This window comes from Eriocheir sinensis, chromosome 61 (assembly GCF_024679095.1).
Source record: "Eriocheir sinensis breed Jianghai 21 chromosome 61, ASM2467909v1, whole genome shotgun sequence".
Lineage (NCBI taxonomy): Eukaryota > Metazoa > Arthropoda > Malacostraca > Decapoda > Varunidae > Eriocheir > Eriocheir sinensis.
Window position 1 is genome coordinate 7135137 of NC_066569.1, and position 16700 is coordinate 7151836.

The 16700-nt window shown below is 43.0% G+C and overlaps 1 protein-coding gene and 1 long non-coding RNA gene across 2 annotated transcripts in view; both read left to right on the forward strand.

Annotated features, from left to right (window-relative positions):
- Window positions 1-9169, forward strand: part of LOC126986308 (uncharacterized) — an 11592-nt gene extending 2423 nt beyond the window's left edge. Inside the window, exon 2 of the long non-coding RNA XR_007739505.1 lies at window positions 7875-9169. This is a non-coding gene — a long non-coding RNA (uncharacterized LOC126986308). The remainder of the gene's footprint in view (window positions 1-7874) is intronic.
- A 512-nt stretch (window positions 9170-9681) lies between these two features.
- Window positions 9682-16131, forward strand: LOC126986302 (trichohyalin-like). The gene has a single exon (XM_050842281.1). It carries the CDS (start codon window positions 10149-10151, stop codon window positions 15216-15218), a length of 5070 nt encoding a protein of 1689 aa, XP_050698238.1. The 5' UTR covers window positions 9682-10148; the 3' UTR covers window positions 15219-16131.
- The last annotated feature ends 569 nt before the right edge of the window (window positions 16132-16700 follow it).

Genomic DNA, 16700 nt, shown 5'->3' on the forward strand with positions numbered 1-16700 from the left:
AGCTCTCAATGTTGTAGTAGAGGTAATAGTGTGTTAGATTGATGAAATTGTTTAGTTAGTCAGTCAGTGAATCAATTAGTCAGTCAGTCAATCAGTTAATCAGTCAGGCAGGATGTCAGTCAATCAGTCAGTCAGTCAGTCAACCTGTTAATCAGTCAGTCAGTCAGTCAATCAATCAGTCAATCAGTCAGGCAGGCAGTCAGTCAACCTGTTAATCAGTCAGTCAGTCAACCTGTTAATCAGTCAGTCAGTCAACCTGTTAATCAGTCAGTCAGTCAGTCAATCAATCAGTCAATCAGTCAGGCATGCAGTCAATTAGTTAATAAGTCAGTCAGTCAGTCAGCCAATAAGTCAGTCAGTCAGTCAATAAGTCAGTCAATCAGTCAGTCAGTTTGTTCGCCTCTTAGTCAGTCCAGCGAACAATCAATTACCCAATATATAGTTACTTTCGTTTCCAGTTAAATAGTTGGTCACTTGAATTTTCTCCTTATATATATCCTCATCTCTTTTTCTGCTTCTCCTCTGTTCCACTCCATTACGATTCCTCTGGGACGATTACATCTCTAGCGGTGAGTGGTGGGAACGGTGACTCAGACCTTAACTTACATAACATTCACCCATTGCTTTAATATTGCCGTGTGTGTGTGTGTGTGTGTGTGTGTGTGTGTGTGTGTGTGTGTGGGTTAGGGATTATGTAAAGCGCATTAAGTGAGAGCAGGAAATGCGTTGAGCAAGATAGTCTGATAAAGATAGACAGAGATAGACAGAATAGCAAGATGTCTCTGGAAATGGCGTGAGAAATAAAAAAAAAGAGTAATATTCATGTTTAGATATTTAGAGAGAGAAATAGAGACAGAGATAGACAGAGAGATAGAGAGGAGCAAGATGTTGTTGAATGTGAAATAGTGTGAGAGACTAATTGATTAACTACTCTCGTTCAGATATATAGATCGATAGTAAATATATAGATAGAGATAGAGAGAGAGAGAGAGAGAGAGAGAGATTATGTTATGTCGACGCGAAATGTTTAGAAGTGCTGAGTACATTTTTATATTCTCTTTAATGCCACGTAACACAACATTCATTAATTAAAAGCTGCAGTAATAATGTTGTAAGACACTGGGGATTATACACACATTCTCTCTCTCTCTCTCTCTCTCTCTCTCTCTCTCTCTCTCTCTCTCTCTCTCTCTCTCTCTCTCTCTCTCTCTCTCTCTCTCTCTCTCTCTCTCTCTCTCTCTCTCTCTCTCTCTCTCTCTCTCTCTCTCTCTCTCTCTCTCTCTCTCTCTCTCTCTCTCTCTCTCTCTCTCTCTCTCTCTCTCTCTCTCTCTCTCTCTCTCTCTCTCTCTCTCTCTCTCTCTCTCTCTCTCTCTCTCTCTCTCTCTCTCTCTCGTGCATTATATAATTAATTTCATAACCAGCGCAATATTTCAACAGATAAAAACATAAATATAAAGTGTGGATTGCCGTCGAAAAAAATAAAGCCTACATTTTACATTTATTTACTTTCTCATTTCTGCTTTTTCATTTTTCCTTCCTTTTTTTTTTTTTACTGAAGTGCATAGCAAGGTCTTTAGCGCTTCGTAGAATTTAATTTATTTATTTACGTAACAGTATAAAAGTTTTTTTTGAATGTATATAAAGATTGCATTTATATACATTTTAACTTTCCATTTCTATCTCTTTGTTCTTTTTCTAACGTTCATGTTAAGGTCTTCAGCGCTTTGTAGGATTAAGTTTTTCATCTACTTAATAATATAAGAGTTTTTTTTTTAATGTATATAAGATTGCATTTACATTTTAACCTTTTTTTATTTCTCTTTTCTTTTCATTTTTTTCCCCCAACGTTCATTATTAAGGTCTTCAGCGCTTTGTAGGATTAAGTTTTGCATCTACATAATAATATAAGAGTTTTTTTTAATGTATATAAGATTGCATTTACATTTTAACCTTTTTTTATTTCTCTTTTCTTTTCATTTTTTCCCCCAACGTTCATATTAAGGTCTTCAGCGCTTTGTAGGATTAAGTTTTTCATCTAGGTAACAGTATAATAGTTTTCAGTTTTTGTAATTCAGATAAAGATTTGTACATTTACTTTTTAACCCTTTCTCTTTCTTTTTCTTATTATTAACTTAAGTGCAAAATAACGTTTCGATCCCTTTGTAGAATGTAAGTAATTAACCGACGTACCCGAATATTCGTTTTTGTAGTGTATATGAAGATTGGATTTACATTTTAACCTATATTTTCTTTCTTCTTCTGCCTTTTTTATTTATTTATTTATTTATTTTACTTACGCAAATATTAGTTTCTTGAGCGCCTTGTTGGGTGGACGTTTAATATTAATCGACATAACAGTATATTAGCTTTTTCTTTTTACTGTTATATATGGTGAGGTAACTCCGGAATAAGGTCAACAGTCAACACCCACTAATGAATATATAAATTACTCAACAATTTTCAACATTTCTTTCGCGTCGACGATACGTGTTTCCATCGTCTGGTGAAATTGCAGACACATGGATACATATTTTTATTTTATCTCACACAAACTGTTTTCCATCGACTGATATTTCACTAGTCTCTCCATCTCTATCTCTCTATCTCTCTCTGGTTATCGATCTATCTGTCTAACTGTCTATCTATGTATCTAATTTTCTTTCTATCTATCTATCTGTCTGTCGGAACACATACCCTGCTCACACTTTTAACGCCTTTGGTATAGTTTCTCCTCCCTCGCAAACACACACACACACACACACACACACACACACACACACACACACAACCCTCCCCACCCTCCCACACACACACACACACACAAACACATCAACCCCCCCCTCCCCCCCCACACACACACAACCCGCTCCACCCCCACCCCCCTACACACAACCTTCCCCACCCCCCCACACACACACATCACCCCCCCCACCCCCCTCACACACCCAGTCCCCCACACCCAGTCGATTGGATTCTGTTTATATTCAGCATCTTAGCTCCCTGAATATGGCGTCGACTCCCAGCTGGTGTAGATTATAGGAAAATGCTGAGGTTATTTAGACGTGTGGTGTGACAGAGGGGAGGTTGCCAGCTGCCTGTTATATCAAGGGCGAGTTAGGTTATTACTACGTCCAAAGGGCAAGGTGTTAATTGAGGCTGTTTTTTTTTCCCCTTTCTCCTCAGGTAACTTTTTCAATTGCTCTGAGTTCTGAGGAAAAGAAGGAAGAAAGAAAGAAAAAGAGAGAATTAAGAGTGATTCCTGGCAGAGAGAGAGAGAGAGAGAGAGAGAGAGAGAGAGAGAGAGAGAGAGAGAGAGAATTTTTTAGTAGTGAAAAGCTGCCAATGCTAGTTCAAAAATAGTAGTAGTAGCAATAGCAGGACCAACAGTAGTAGTAGTAGTAGTAGTAGTAGTAGTAGTAGTAGTAGTAGTAGCAGAACCATCATCATCAGTCATCATTAGTCCAACACAAAGGCCCGCCAGTCTCTATTATCTCTAAAGCATTTTCTCTTCGTTCCTCTTTGCAACGCCTCAAGTATTCCCCTTGGCCATCATGTCACCGCTAACACCAGCAAAGGAGATTGTTTCATGATCTGGGTCACTTTTTCCGAGCAGACCGAAGGAGAGTTACAGAGTCAGCTTGGGAGGACTTCAGAAAGGAGGGCGGGGCTTATGGCACGAAATGGCTGGGGCCGGATATGGAAGAGGCGATGGGTGTCTTTTTTTGTGTGTTCCGGCTATGTGTTTCCCTGTTAGTGTTTCCTCGGAGTGGATGTGTAGGCGGGGCTTATGGCACGAGATGGCTGGGGCCGGATATGGAAGAGGCGATGGGTGTCTTGTTTGTGTGTTCCGGCTATGTGTTTCCCTGTTAGTGTTTCCTCGGAGTGGTTATGTAAGTGGTGCTTATCCGCTCGTCCTCTTTCTTGTGTGTTGTATAAGGAATGGCACCCTGGGGACACATCTCACGTAACAGAAACACACACACACACACACACACACACACACACACACACACACACACACACACACACACACACACACACACACACACACACACACACACACACACAAACACACACACACACTCTATTTCCTTACCTTACCTGGCGAATGTCGTATTAATAAAGTTGTCTTACCTGATGGGCTATTACCTTTGTCTGTCTGTCTGTCTGTCTGTTCGAGTCATCACGGGCTACCTCCATCTCCCCTCCCTCACCTCCCTTTTCCTCTCCCCTCACTGCCCCCCCCCCCCCTCTTACAGGTTATCTTTCTCTCCATCACCTCCTCCTCTCCCTCCTCCTCACCTTCCTTCCTACAAATTATCTTACACTCCCTCTCATTCCCTCCTCCTCTTCCTAATCCTCCTCCTCCTCCTCCTCGCGTGACACAACCATGAATAGTTAGCACATGAATATGAATAGTTTAGTGGCGTGAAGTGGTAGCAGTAGTAGTAGTAGTAGTAGTAGTAGTAGTAGTAGTAGTAGTAGTTGTGATTGTAATTGCCGTTGGTTTATGCTATTATTAGTTGCAGTTATCTTTTATTCTAGAAATTGTTTTTATTGCCAGTGTAGGAGGAGATATGGGTGAGGAAAAGGTAGGATTCGAGGGAAAAAGGTTAAGAAGATGTAGGAAAAAAGCAGCAAAAAATGTAGGACGAGGACGAGGAGGAGGAGGAGGAGGAGGTAGGCATTACTGGATCAGCTATACGTATTTCTCCTTAAGGCTACGCTTGCTAAGATTGCTCGGTCAGGTGTCAGATCAAGTCACGTGCCGGGAAGTGTAGTGTTCTGTGTTCATGGTGTCTATTTAAACACATTTCCCCGAGTTAGGTACAGGGAATCAGTGCATCTATTCTAGGAGCCGCGCAAATATGGTGTTACGTTGAAAGGCTATGTTCGTATTACAAGACACTTTTGCTTCTCACATCTGCTATTTCTAAAGGTCAAAGAGGGGGTCATTCGGGTTCTAGTAAGTGTTTCTTCAGGTTCATGGTACAGAAGAAGGGTCAAACTACCACCAGGGTCTTAAAACTACTCCTGGAAAGGCCCACAACTCCTACGAAAGCCTTGTCAAATATGGGATCTTGGGCGACGATATGTTTAGTAATACAGCCCTTACGCTTCTCATATCTGCTATTTCTAAAGGTCAAAGAGGGGGTCACTCGGGTTCTAGTAAGTGTTTCTTCAGGTTCACGGTACAGAAGAAGGGTCAAACTACCACCAGGGTCTTAAAACTACTCCTGGAAAGGCCCACAACTCCTACGAAAGCCTTGTCAAATATGGGTTCTTGGGCAACGAAATGTCTGGGTATTATAAGACATTTCGCCGCCCAAGAACACATATATGACAAAGCTTTCGTAGGAGCTGTGGGCATTTCCAGGAGTAGTTTTATGACCCTGGTGGTAGTCTGACCCTTCTTCTGTACCATGAACCTAAAGAAACACTCATTAGAACCCGACTGACCCCATCTTTGACCTTTAGAAATAGCGTGAGAGCGAAAGGAGTAGCTCTATGACCCTGGTGGTAGTCTGACCCTTCTTCTGTACCATGAACCTAAAGAAACACTCATTAGAACCCGACTGACCCCATCTTTGACCTTTAGAAACAGCTGATGTGAGAAGCGAAAGGAGTAGTTTTATGACCCTGGTGGTAGTCTGACCCTTCTTCTGTACCATGAACCTAAAGAAACACTCATTAGAACCCGAATGACCCCCTCTTTGACCTTTAGAAATAGCTGACGTGAGAGCGAAAGGAGTAGTTTTATGACCCTTCTTCTGTATCGTGAACCTAAAGAAACACTCATTAGAACCCGACTGACCTCCTCTTTGACCTTTGGAAATAGCTGATATGAGAAGCGGAAGTGCCTTAAAATATCGAGCTAAAGTTATCTCGACGGTAAATTTAGCAATGATCAGAAGTCATCTCGATTATGCAGTGCAGGTCTGGTCTCCTCATAACTCATTGGACAGTGATTTGACGTAATTTGCGCGGAGGGGGAGTGGAGGTGCCTCATGGCTTGAAACACTCTACAGGGATTGGCTTGAAAGTCTAAGTTTGGACTCTCTAAAAAGCGGAAGGGTGGAAGGAGGCGACTGAGGATTATAGATAGATGACGGGCATTCATAAGAGTGATGCCAATGAGGTTCTGGGGGCAAGGGAGCGGGTAGAGGAAGACAAGTAGCAACGGATTCAAGATAAAGAGAAGGGACAGATGTGGATGAGGGGAGAGAGGGAGAAGTGGAGAGGATAGACAGACGTGGAGGAGAGGAGGAAGAGTGAGAGAGAGAGGAAGGAAGGAATGGACAGATATGAAAGAATAAAGGAGGAAAATAGAGAAGAGTGAATGAAAGTCGACAAGGAGGAAAGGAAACGACAGCCAAGTGGTGAAGGCCAAGACGAGAGACATCAAGGGAAAAAAAACTCATTGAATAGGGAGGTTTGGTGGATAGATAGTTGGTTTTAGGATTACAAAAGTTGCCCCGTTTAGAATTACTGACCTCTGTGCTCCCTCATTTTCCTCCTTGTTGTTCTTCGTCCTCTGCTTCTTTTTCATCTGCTTGCTTTTCTTCGTCTTCTTCCTTTTCTTCGTCTTCTTCCTTTTCTTCGTCTTCTTCCTTGTCTTCGTCTTCTTCCTTTTCTTCGTCTTCTTCCTTTTCTTCGTCTTCTTCCTTGTCTTCGTCTTCTTCCTTTTCTTCGTCTTCTTCCTTTTCTTCGTCTTCTTCCTTTTCTTCGTCTTCTTCCTTGTCTTCGTCTTCTTCCTTTTCTTCGTCTTCTTCCTTGTCTTCGTCTTCTTCCTTTTCTTCGTCTTCTTCCTTTTCTTCGTCTTCTTCCTTGTCTTCGTCTTCTTCCTTGTCTTCGTCTTCTTCCTTGTCTTCGTCTTCTTCCTTGTCTTCGTCTTCTTCCTTGTCTTCGTCTTCTTCCTTTTCTTCGTCTTCTTCCTTTTCTTCGTCTTCTTCCTTGTCTTCGTCTTCTTCCTTGTCTTCGTCTTCTTCCTTGTCTTCGTCTTCTTCCTTTTCTTCGTCTTCTTCCTTTTCTTCGTCTTCTTCCTTGTCTTCGTCTTCTTCCTTGTCTTCGTCTTCTTCCTTGTCTTCGTCTTCTTCCTTTTCTTCGTCTTCTTCCTTTTCTTCGTCTTCTTCCTTGTCTTCGTCTTCTTCCTTGTCTTCGTCTTCTTCCTTGTCTTCGTCTTCTTCCTTTTCTTCGTCTTCTTCCTTTTCTTCGTCTTCTTATGCCTTCATTTCCACATCACCCCTTCGTTACCTCATCCTTCGGCCTCCGCTTCTTCTTTTTCATCTTATGCATTTGCTTCGTCATATTCCTCCTTCCATGTCCCCTCCTCTTGTGGATGAATGGAATAGGCTTAGCAGTCAGGTGGTGAAGGCCAGTGCGATAGACACCCCCGAGAGAGGATGTGATTATAATTAATAGCGAGGAAAGGTGCTTCTATAGTGTATCGATTTTAACAGACTAACAGTGAGACAGATCGCCATGCACAGGTCATCGCTAGATCTATAAACCATGGCTCAAGTTAGAGTCGATGAACTATAGGATTACGTAAGTTATCCCGTGTGGGCTGACTGACCTCTTTTCTCCCTTGTTTTCTTCTTCGTTTTTCTTCGTTCACTTCTGTTTCTTGTCCTTCGTCTTCATTTTCTTGTCTTTTCATTATTTTTTATGCCTCCTTCTTCCACGCACCCTCCTCGTTTCCTTATGTTCTTGTTAAGTGGATGAGTGGAACAGTATTAGCAGCCATACGATAGACACCCCCGAGGGAAGATCTGATTACAATTAGTGCCGAGGAAAGGTGGTTCTAGGATTACAGAAGTTACCCCGTGTAGCCTGACTGACCTGCCGCAGACTCATGTTCTTGTTGTTTCCAGGAAGGGCATGAGTGCGTGGGTGGAGCAGGGATGGTGCCCCCCCGACCCCGAGCCCCCTTAAAAGGCAGGAAGTGGAGCCGCCCTGGGACACCACCTTCGCTTATCCGGACCTGCTCAACTATCCGGACTCCCCTCCACGCCAAGACTTCCAATATCCGGACTCACTCTGCTTGGACTATCCGGACCGTCGCTACTGGAAGGCCGCTTTATGGACTCATATTACCGGACTTCTTTGATTATACGGATTTTTCATCGAATTTCAGTTATCCGGACCACTTCATTTATCCGGATTGACTTATCAGAAATCCCTCGCCATTATCCGGAGTGCCTTAACCGGATTGTCTCGATTATACGGATTCTTTCTACGAATTTCGATTATCCGGACTTGAGGGTACCACTTCAGTTATCCGGACTGAGTTGCCAGGACTACGTTGCTATTATCCGGAGTGCCTTAACCGGATTGTCTCGATTATACGGATTCCTTCTACGAATTTCGATTATCCGGACTCGAGGGTACCACTTCAGTTATCCGGACTTGAGTTGCCAGGACTGCGTTGCTATTATCCGGAGTGCCTTAACCGGAGTGCCTCGATTAAACGGATTTCCTCTACGAACTTCGATTATCCGGACACTTTTTAGGGTACTACTTCGTTTATCCGGATTCTGCGTCCATTATCCGGAGTGGCTTAACCGGATTGCCTCGATTAAACGGATTTTCTCTGCGAACTTCGATTATCCGGACACTTTTTAGGGTACTACTTCGTTTATCCGGATTCCGTTACCATTATCCGGAGTGCTTTAACCGAACTGAATAACTGCTGATGAGGTGTGGTAATCGTACGTCCAGAATCTCATCCGTCCTTTGCCTCACTTATCCGGACTCAAGAGTACTTAACCGGACGTCTTACCCTTATCCGGAACAGTTCTTGGTGTGATAACTTTTTTTTTTTTTTTTTTGCTTTTCCTTACCTTACCTTACCTTACCTTACCTTACCTTACCTTACCTTACCTTACCTTACCTTACCTTACCTTACCTTACCTTACCTTACCTTACCTTACCTTACCTTACCTTACCTTACCTTACCTTACCTTACCTTACCTTACCTTACCTTACCTTACCTTACCTTACCTTACCTTACCTTACCTTACCTTACCTTACCTTACCTTTCCTTACCTTACCTTACCTTACCTTACCTTACCTTACCTTACCTTACCTTACCTTACCTTACCTTACCTTACCTTTCCTTACCTTACCTTACCTTACCTTACCTTACCTTACCTTACCTTACCTTACCTTACCTGTCCTTACCTTACCTTACCTGTCCTTACCTTACCTTACCTTACCTTACCTGACCTTACCTCACCTTACCTTACCTTACCTTACCTTACCTTACCTTACCTTACCTTACCTTTCCTTACCTTACCTTACCTTACCTTACCTTACCTTACCTGCGCATTTTGTTTGATATCTTTCTCTCATTCTTGTGTCCTTTCGAGTTTCTAGTCATTGTTGTTTTTAGTTCATTTTTTTCTTTATTTATCATTTTTCCTTTTAGCCTTTCTTCTCTCTATTTCATTTCTTCTTCTTTTTCGTCCTCTTCTCCTCTACCTTATCTTACCTTACCTTCACCTCCTTCAATCTCATTTCCTTTCCTTCCTCTTAATCATCCTCTTTTACTGCTTTCTTTACCTTACCTTCTCCTTCTCTCATTCCTTTCCTTCCTCATTCTTTCGTCCTCTTTTTTTTCTAGCATTCTTTTTTCCTTCTCCTTTATCTCTTTATTTATCATTTTTCCTTTTAGCCTTTCTTCTCTCTTTCTATTTCATTTCTTCTTCTTTTTCGTCATCTTCTCCTCTCTATTATCTTTTCCTCCTTCCCTCCTTCAATCTCATTTCTTTCCTTCCTCTTAATCATCCTCTTTTTTCTGCTTTCTTTTCCTCCTTCTCCTTCTCTCATTCCTTTCCTTCCTCTTTTTCGTCCTCTTTTTTTTCTGCATTCTTTTTCTCCTTCTCCTTCTATCTCATTTCTTTTCTTCTTTTCCTCTCTCCTTTCTGCTGTCTTTTCTTCCTTCTCCTGTCTCATTACTTTCCTTCTTTTCCTCTTTTCTCTACTTTCTTTTATCTTTTCCTCTCTTTTTTTTTCTCTCAAAGCCGTTGATGAAACACTAAAGCAGAAACATCTATGAAAATCCTGTCTCTGTAATTTTATATCGTCACCTCCTCCTCCTCCTCCTCCTCCTCCTCCTCCTCGGCCTCCTCCTCCTCCTCCTAGCCATGCCGCTGAGTAAGAGAAAGAGTGTTACCAATACAGTCACTTCCCCCTCACATCCAGTATTACCAACTCAGCGCAACACCCCAGGAAGACGGCATTCGCATCCTCTTCTTCCTCTTCCTCGTTTTTCTCTTCCACTACTTCCTCTTCCATCCGGTCCTCCACTTACCTCTTCCACTTCTTTTCCTCCTCCTCCACATCCCTCTTTCCTCCCTCATTTTCCTCCTCCTTGTTTTTCCTCTTCCTCTGCTTCTTCTTCAACTTCTACTTCTTCATTTTCTTCGTCTTCGAGTTCCGCTTTCTCGCCTCCTTCTTCCACCTACCACCCACGTCCACATCCTCCTCCTCTTCTTCCTCTTCATCATTCCTCTTATCTCCATCATTATCATCCCATTTCCCTTCCACGTTCATCATCGCCTCCTCCACTCCCTGCATCATCTCTTCCTTCTCAGTCACCTCCTCCTCTTCTTCCTCTTCCTCTTCCTCCTCCTCCTCTTGCCCCCCTGGTCCGACGATCGTCACAACCACCTCCTTCTTCAACAAAACACGCTGCGCACTCATCACAACCACCAGTGTCATCACCACGGAGCTACACACCACCATTCCCACCACCAGCCTCATCACCACCACCACTACTGCATTACCACTTTTCACCACCATCAACAGCACCATCACCACTACAGTCACCACCACCACCACATCGACAACCATCACGGTCTAGGGCACCACCTCCACCATCACCTCGACCACCACCACCACCACCACCACACCACAAAACAGTCACATGTCTTGTTTGTAATGAAAGAACTCAACAAATGACTACCTCCACCTCCTCCTCCTTATCCTCCCCACCCTCTTCCTCCTCCTCCTCCTGCTCCTCCTCTTCCTCCTCCTTCCCTTCCTCCTCTCTCCACCTCTTCTTCGGCCCAGTTCGATGTGTAAGGTGTGGAAAAAATGTCCACTCCTGTTCTGAGTTTTCCCAAGTGGTGGATAGGTGGAGGAGAGGGGTGAAGAGGAGGAGAGACAGAGAAGAGGAGGAGGAGGAGGAGGACTGGATGGAAGGGGAATCGGATATGTATAAAAAGAGTAAGAGAAGAAAATGTCTGCACAGTGATTTTGAATGGCCTGAGAACCCGACAAGTTTTCTGAAAAGGAGAATAAGAAATAGGGAGAGAAGGAGAAGGGAGAGGAGGATAAAGGGGAGAGAACACGAAGGAGAGAAAAGTGGGAGGGGAGAGAAACAGCACGAGGAGAAGGAAGAAAAGGAGAAAACAAAAGTGAATCATCCAGACGCGAGGAAAATTAACGTAGGAAGTGAAAGGGGAGAAGAAAAACATGATAACGAGGAGAAAAGAAAGACACAAATTAAAAGAAAAGATGATGCAGAATACGAGGAGAGGAAGGAAAGAAAGAAAAGAAGAATGGAAAAGGAGGAAGAAAAGGAAGGTGATGTGAAGCGAAAAGACGATAAAGAAAGGGAGGAAGGAAAGAAAACGAAGATGGAAAAGGAGAAGGGAGATAGAAGTGAAGTGGAGGGAAGGAAAGGAAATAAAGAAAGGGAGATAGAAAAGGGAGGTAGAGTGGACGCCATGAGAGAGGATAAAGAAAAGAGGGAAGGAAAAGTGGGAAATGAGAAAGAAATGAGAGATAACGTGAGAGATAAGAAAGGACACAAAGAAAGTAGGGAAAGAAGGAAAAGTGTGACCAGTGAAATTTCAAAACAGTGGAGCAAAGACAGGGAAGAAAATAAAGAAAAAAGAAAGATGAATGTCGTAAACGAAGAAAACGAAGAAAAAACGAGAAGTATAAGCAGTGAAATTCCAAAACAGTGTAGCAAAGACAGGGAAGAAAATAAGGAAAAAAGAAAGATGAATGGCGTAAACGAAGAAAACCAAGAAAAAACGAGAAGTGTGAACAGTGGAATTTCAAAACAGTGTAGCAAAGACAGGGAAGAAAATAAGGAAAAAAGAAAGATGAATGGCGTAAATGAAGAAAAAGAAGAAAAGAGAAGAAGTGTGAACAATGAAATTCCAAAACAGTGTAGCAAAGACAAGGAAGAAAAGAAAGATAAAGAAAAAAGAAAAATTAATGGCGTAAACGAAGAAAACGAAGAAAAGACGAGAACATACGAAGACAAAAGGGATATGAGATTAAGAATGAACTACAAACAAAGGAGAAAACTGAGCGAAAAGGAAAAAGGAGAAGAGGAAGGGAAGGAGGAGAAGAGACTGATAATTGACAAAATATATTGGAGAAAGAAGGAAGAGGGGAAGAAAATAAAAATACCACTTGAGGAAAAGGAGAGAAAGATGGAAGTGGAGAAGAAAGAGGAGAAAGAGGAGGAGGAGGAGGAGGACAGAAGCAAGATAACAGGTGAGATGAGAGAAAGGAAAAAGATGAAAACAAAGGAAGAGAAGGAGGAGGAGGAAGAAAACGAAAATAAAGAGGAAAGGAAGAAGGAACAGAAAAAGGAGGAGGAGAGGGAGAAAGAGGAGGAGGAGGAGGATAGAAGGAAAAGGGAGATGACCGATACTATCTCCCAGTATCTCCACCAACTCATCTCCATTCGATATAAGTCCCCGTGGAGGTCAGCTTTCAGGGAGGTGAGGAGATACGTGGAGGAGGAGGAGGAGGAGGAGAGGAGGAGGAGGAGGAGGAGGAGAAGGAGGAGGAGAACCACTGAAGAGGAGGAAAGGAAGATAAGGAACACGAGGGATAGAAGAGAGAAGAGGAGAAAGGAGAACACTAGAGGAGACGAGGAGGAGGAAATAAGGAGGAGGAGGAGGAGAACAGAAGAGGAAGAGGAGGAGGGAGAGGAAGGAAGAAGGAGGAAGAGGTATCATGAAGGAGAAGACATCGGAGTCCCACATTCTATATCCTCTCCTCCTCCTCCTCCACCTCCTCCACCTCCACCTCCTCCACCTCCTCCTCCTCCTCTTTTGTCACCTCCTACATCTTTATCTCCTCCTCATCTGTCTTCTCCTCAACCTCCTCCACCTCCACCACTGACCACTCCTCCTCCTCCTCTTCTCTTTCCTCCTCCTCCTCCTCCTCCTCCTCCTCCTCCTCCTCCTCCTCCTCCTCCTCCTCCTCCTCTTGTGCCTCAGACTGTGGTGGAGGAGGCTGAAATACCTCAAGTAGTGTGGGAGGAAGACGTCGTGGAGGAAGAAGAGGAGCAGGAGGAGGAAGAGGAGGAGAAGGAGGAAGAACCAGTAGCAGAAGAAGAAGACAAAGAAGAAGAAGAAGAAGAAGAAGAAGCAGAGGAAAAAGAAGAATTAGAAGGAGAAGAAGAAGAAGCAGAAGGAGAAGAAGAGGAGCTAGAAGAGGAGGAGGAGGAGGAGGAGGAGGAGGCAGCAGTAGAAGAAGAAGAAGAAGAAGAAGAAGCAGAAGAAGTAGAAGAAGAAGAAGTAGAAGAAGAAGAAGCAGAAGGAGAAGAAGAGGAGGCTGAAGAAGAAGAGCAGGAGGAAGAGGAGGAGGAGGAGGAAGTAGCAGCAGAAGAAGAAGAAGAAGAAGAAGAAGAAGAAGAAGAAGAGGGGAAGCTAGAAGAGGAGGAGGAGGAAGAGGAGGAGAAGGTGGAAGTAGCAGTAGAAGAAGCAGAAGAAGAAGAAGAAGAAGAAGAAGAAGAAGAAGAAGAAGAAGAAGAAGAAGAAGAAGGAGAAGAAGAGGGGAAGCTAGAAGAGAAGGCTGTAGAGGAGGAGGAGGAGGAGGAGGAGGAGGAAAAAGAAGAGGCTGAAGAGGAAGAGGAAGAAAAAGAGGAGCTTGATGATGATGTATTTAAAAAAGGAATTTGTCTTTTTTTGGATGCCGAGGAGAATATTGAACTTAATGAGTCACTGATCGTGGAAGTTAAATTTGAGTCGGGAGAGGAGGAGGAGGAGGAGGAGAAGGAGGAGGAGGAGGAGGAGGAGGAGGAGGAGGAGGAGATGCATTTCAACCGGCTTTTAAGAGGTAAAGAGAAAATAAAACCTGTGAAAGAGGAAACAGATGAAGAGGAAGAGGAGGAGAAAGAGTGGGAGGAAGAGAAGGAGGAGGAGGAGGAGGAGGAGGAGGAGGAGGAAAAAGAAGGATCACTGAACCTTGCCTCGAGGGAGTGTAAGATAAGAGGAGGAGGAGGAGGAGGAGGAAGAAGAAGAAGAATAAAAAAGGGAGGGAGATATTTCTTCACGGCAGAGAGGATGGAGAAAGAAAGGAGGAGGAGGGTAAACTTGAGGAGGAGGAGGAATTGGAGGAGGAAGAAGGAAGAGGAGGAAAGAAAGAGAAGAAGAGAAACAGTAGAGTACAGTTTACGAAGAAAGGAAGTGTATAGAAGCATGGAAGAAGAAGAACAAGGAGAAGAACAGGAAGAAGAGAAAGACGAAGAACAAGAAATAACTGATGAAGACGTAGATGAATATAAGGAGGAGGAGGACGAGAAGGACACGGAAGAGGAGGAGGAGGAGGAGGAGGAGGAAGAAGAAAAGAGAAGAATGAGCTACAACTTAAGAAAACGAACATGGGAGGTAAGGAAAAAAGAGGGAGAGAGAAGAACTAGAGAGAAACAGAAATACGAAGAGGGTGAACATTACAACGAAAACAACAACAACAACGAATATGAAAACAACACAAAAACGTCCACAAACACACACACAAACAACCCACAAACAACACTAACGCCACCTATCCACAGACGCAGAAAAAGGAATCAACCTCATGTTATCAAGCCTCCTGCAGACGGCTTTTATTACATTGTCAGCTACCCAAGCCACCCCGTCCCTCTGGAGTGCCCAATGTGCTACTCCAGAATACTCCTTACCATGTACTCCCTCGACCTCACCTCCAGACTAGCTAAGACGGTGTGTATGGGTTGCCCTCTTGTCATATACGTGGTCCAGGAGTCCCCTAAAGGGTGTTCGCTGCCCCCTGTGATATTTGAACTACCCAGCGGTGGTGATTTGGGCTTCTCCTCCTTCTCCTTCTCCTCCTCCTCTTCGTCCTCCTCCTTCTCCTCCTCCGGTTCCTTCCCCGCTTCGTTCTCCTCCTTACCTGGGAGTGCGTGTAAGCCAAGTCCTGCCAGGTATAAGAATAAGGTGTGAGTGTGTGCGTGTGTGTGTGTGTGTGTGTGGAAGGAGGTGTTTAAGGGACTGAAGAACTGTATGGGTTGAGAGAGAAAGGGGAAAGAATAGGCCTGGTGATAACTTGCATAATTACTTTTCTTTTTCTCCTCTTTCTCTCTCTCTCTAGTCTACCTCTCTCTGCCTCCATTCCCCCCCCCCTCCCCTCCCCTCCAATCCCCTCTTCTTCATCGCAACCAAACCAATTGCTCCCCTCAGTGTGTGTGTGTGTGTGTGTGTGTGTGTGTGTGTGTGTGTGTGTGTGTGTGTGTGAATTATTAAGGCACGCCGTGTTTAACCTTTTCTCCCCGTTTGATATTTGACGTTCGAGTTTCAGTGAAGTGACGTTTTAATATAAGAATAACGTTGACGGGGAGAGAGAGAGAGAGAGAGAGAGAGAGAGAACAAATAGAACCTCTCGATATTGAGTTAGTACGAGAGACAGAGAATTAAAAGTGAAGTTAAAAGGTGTGAACGGAGCTGATGTAACTGTTGGGATGATGTCGTTGTTTCTCGTGATTATTATGAGTTTCTTTACTGTGATTATTATTTGTTTGTGCTTTGAGGCGTTGTAATTATTGTGATAGTGGCTTAGACCTGTAATGATGATGATGATGATGATGATGATGATGATGCAGGATTATGTAAAGTGTAATAATGGAAAAAAATGTGGAACGATATTATGTAATTGTATTGTTGTTGTTGTTATTGGTATTATTATTATTATTATTATTATTATTATTATTATTATTATTATTATGATTATTGCCACCACGAACTGTAACGATGATGATGATGATGATATTTGTGATAGAAATTAATGAATAAACTTTTGCGGTGTATGATTCTCTATAATGTGTGTTATTAATATTTATGTTTCCCCTTTATGCCTGTCTATAATAATAATAATAATAATAATAATAATAATAATAATAATAATAATCTGACGTAAAAAACATTCTTCCTTCAGGTACTTGTTTTTTTTTCTTTATTAATTTTAAGGTAAACAAATTATGACATGCTTTAATTATTCTTGGATACAAGTTCTAGTAGTAGTAGTAGTAGTAGTAGTAGTAGTAGTAGTAGTAGTATTCTCTCTCTCTCTCTCTCTCTCTCTCTCTCTCTCTCTCTCTCTCTCTCTCTCTCTCTCTGTCCAGGTGAGTCACGTTAGGGTTGCCAGCACGACGACAGGTGTGTTTCCCTCCAATCAATAAGTCGGAAGAGCCAGGTAAAGGTGACGGTGGTGGTGGTGGTGATGGTGGTGGTGGTGGTGGTGGTGATGGTGGTGTTGGTGGAATGAAAATAGTGTTAGTAGTAAAAGTAACATTAATACCATCGACTTTATTGGAGTTGTAGAGAGTAGAGAGAGAGAGAGAGTAGAGAGAGAGAGTAGAGAGAGAGAGTAGAGAGAGAGAGAGAGAGAGAGAGAGAGAGAGAGAGAGAGAGAGAGAGAGAGAGAGTCGA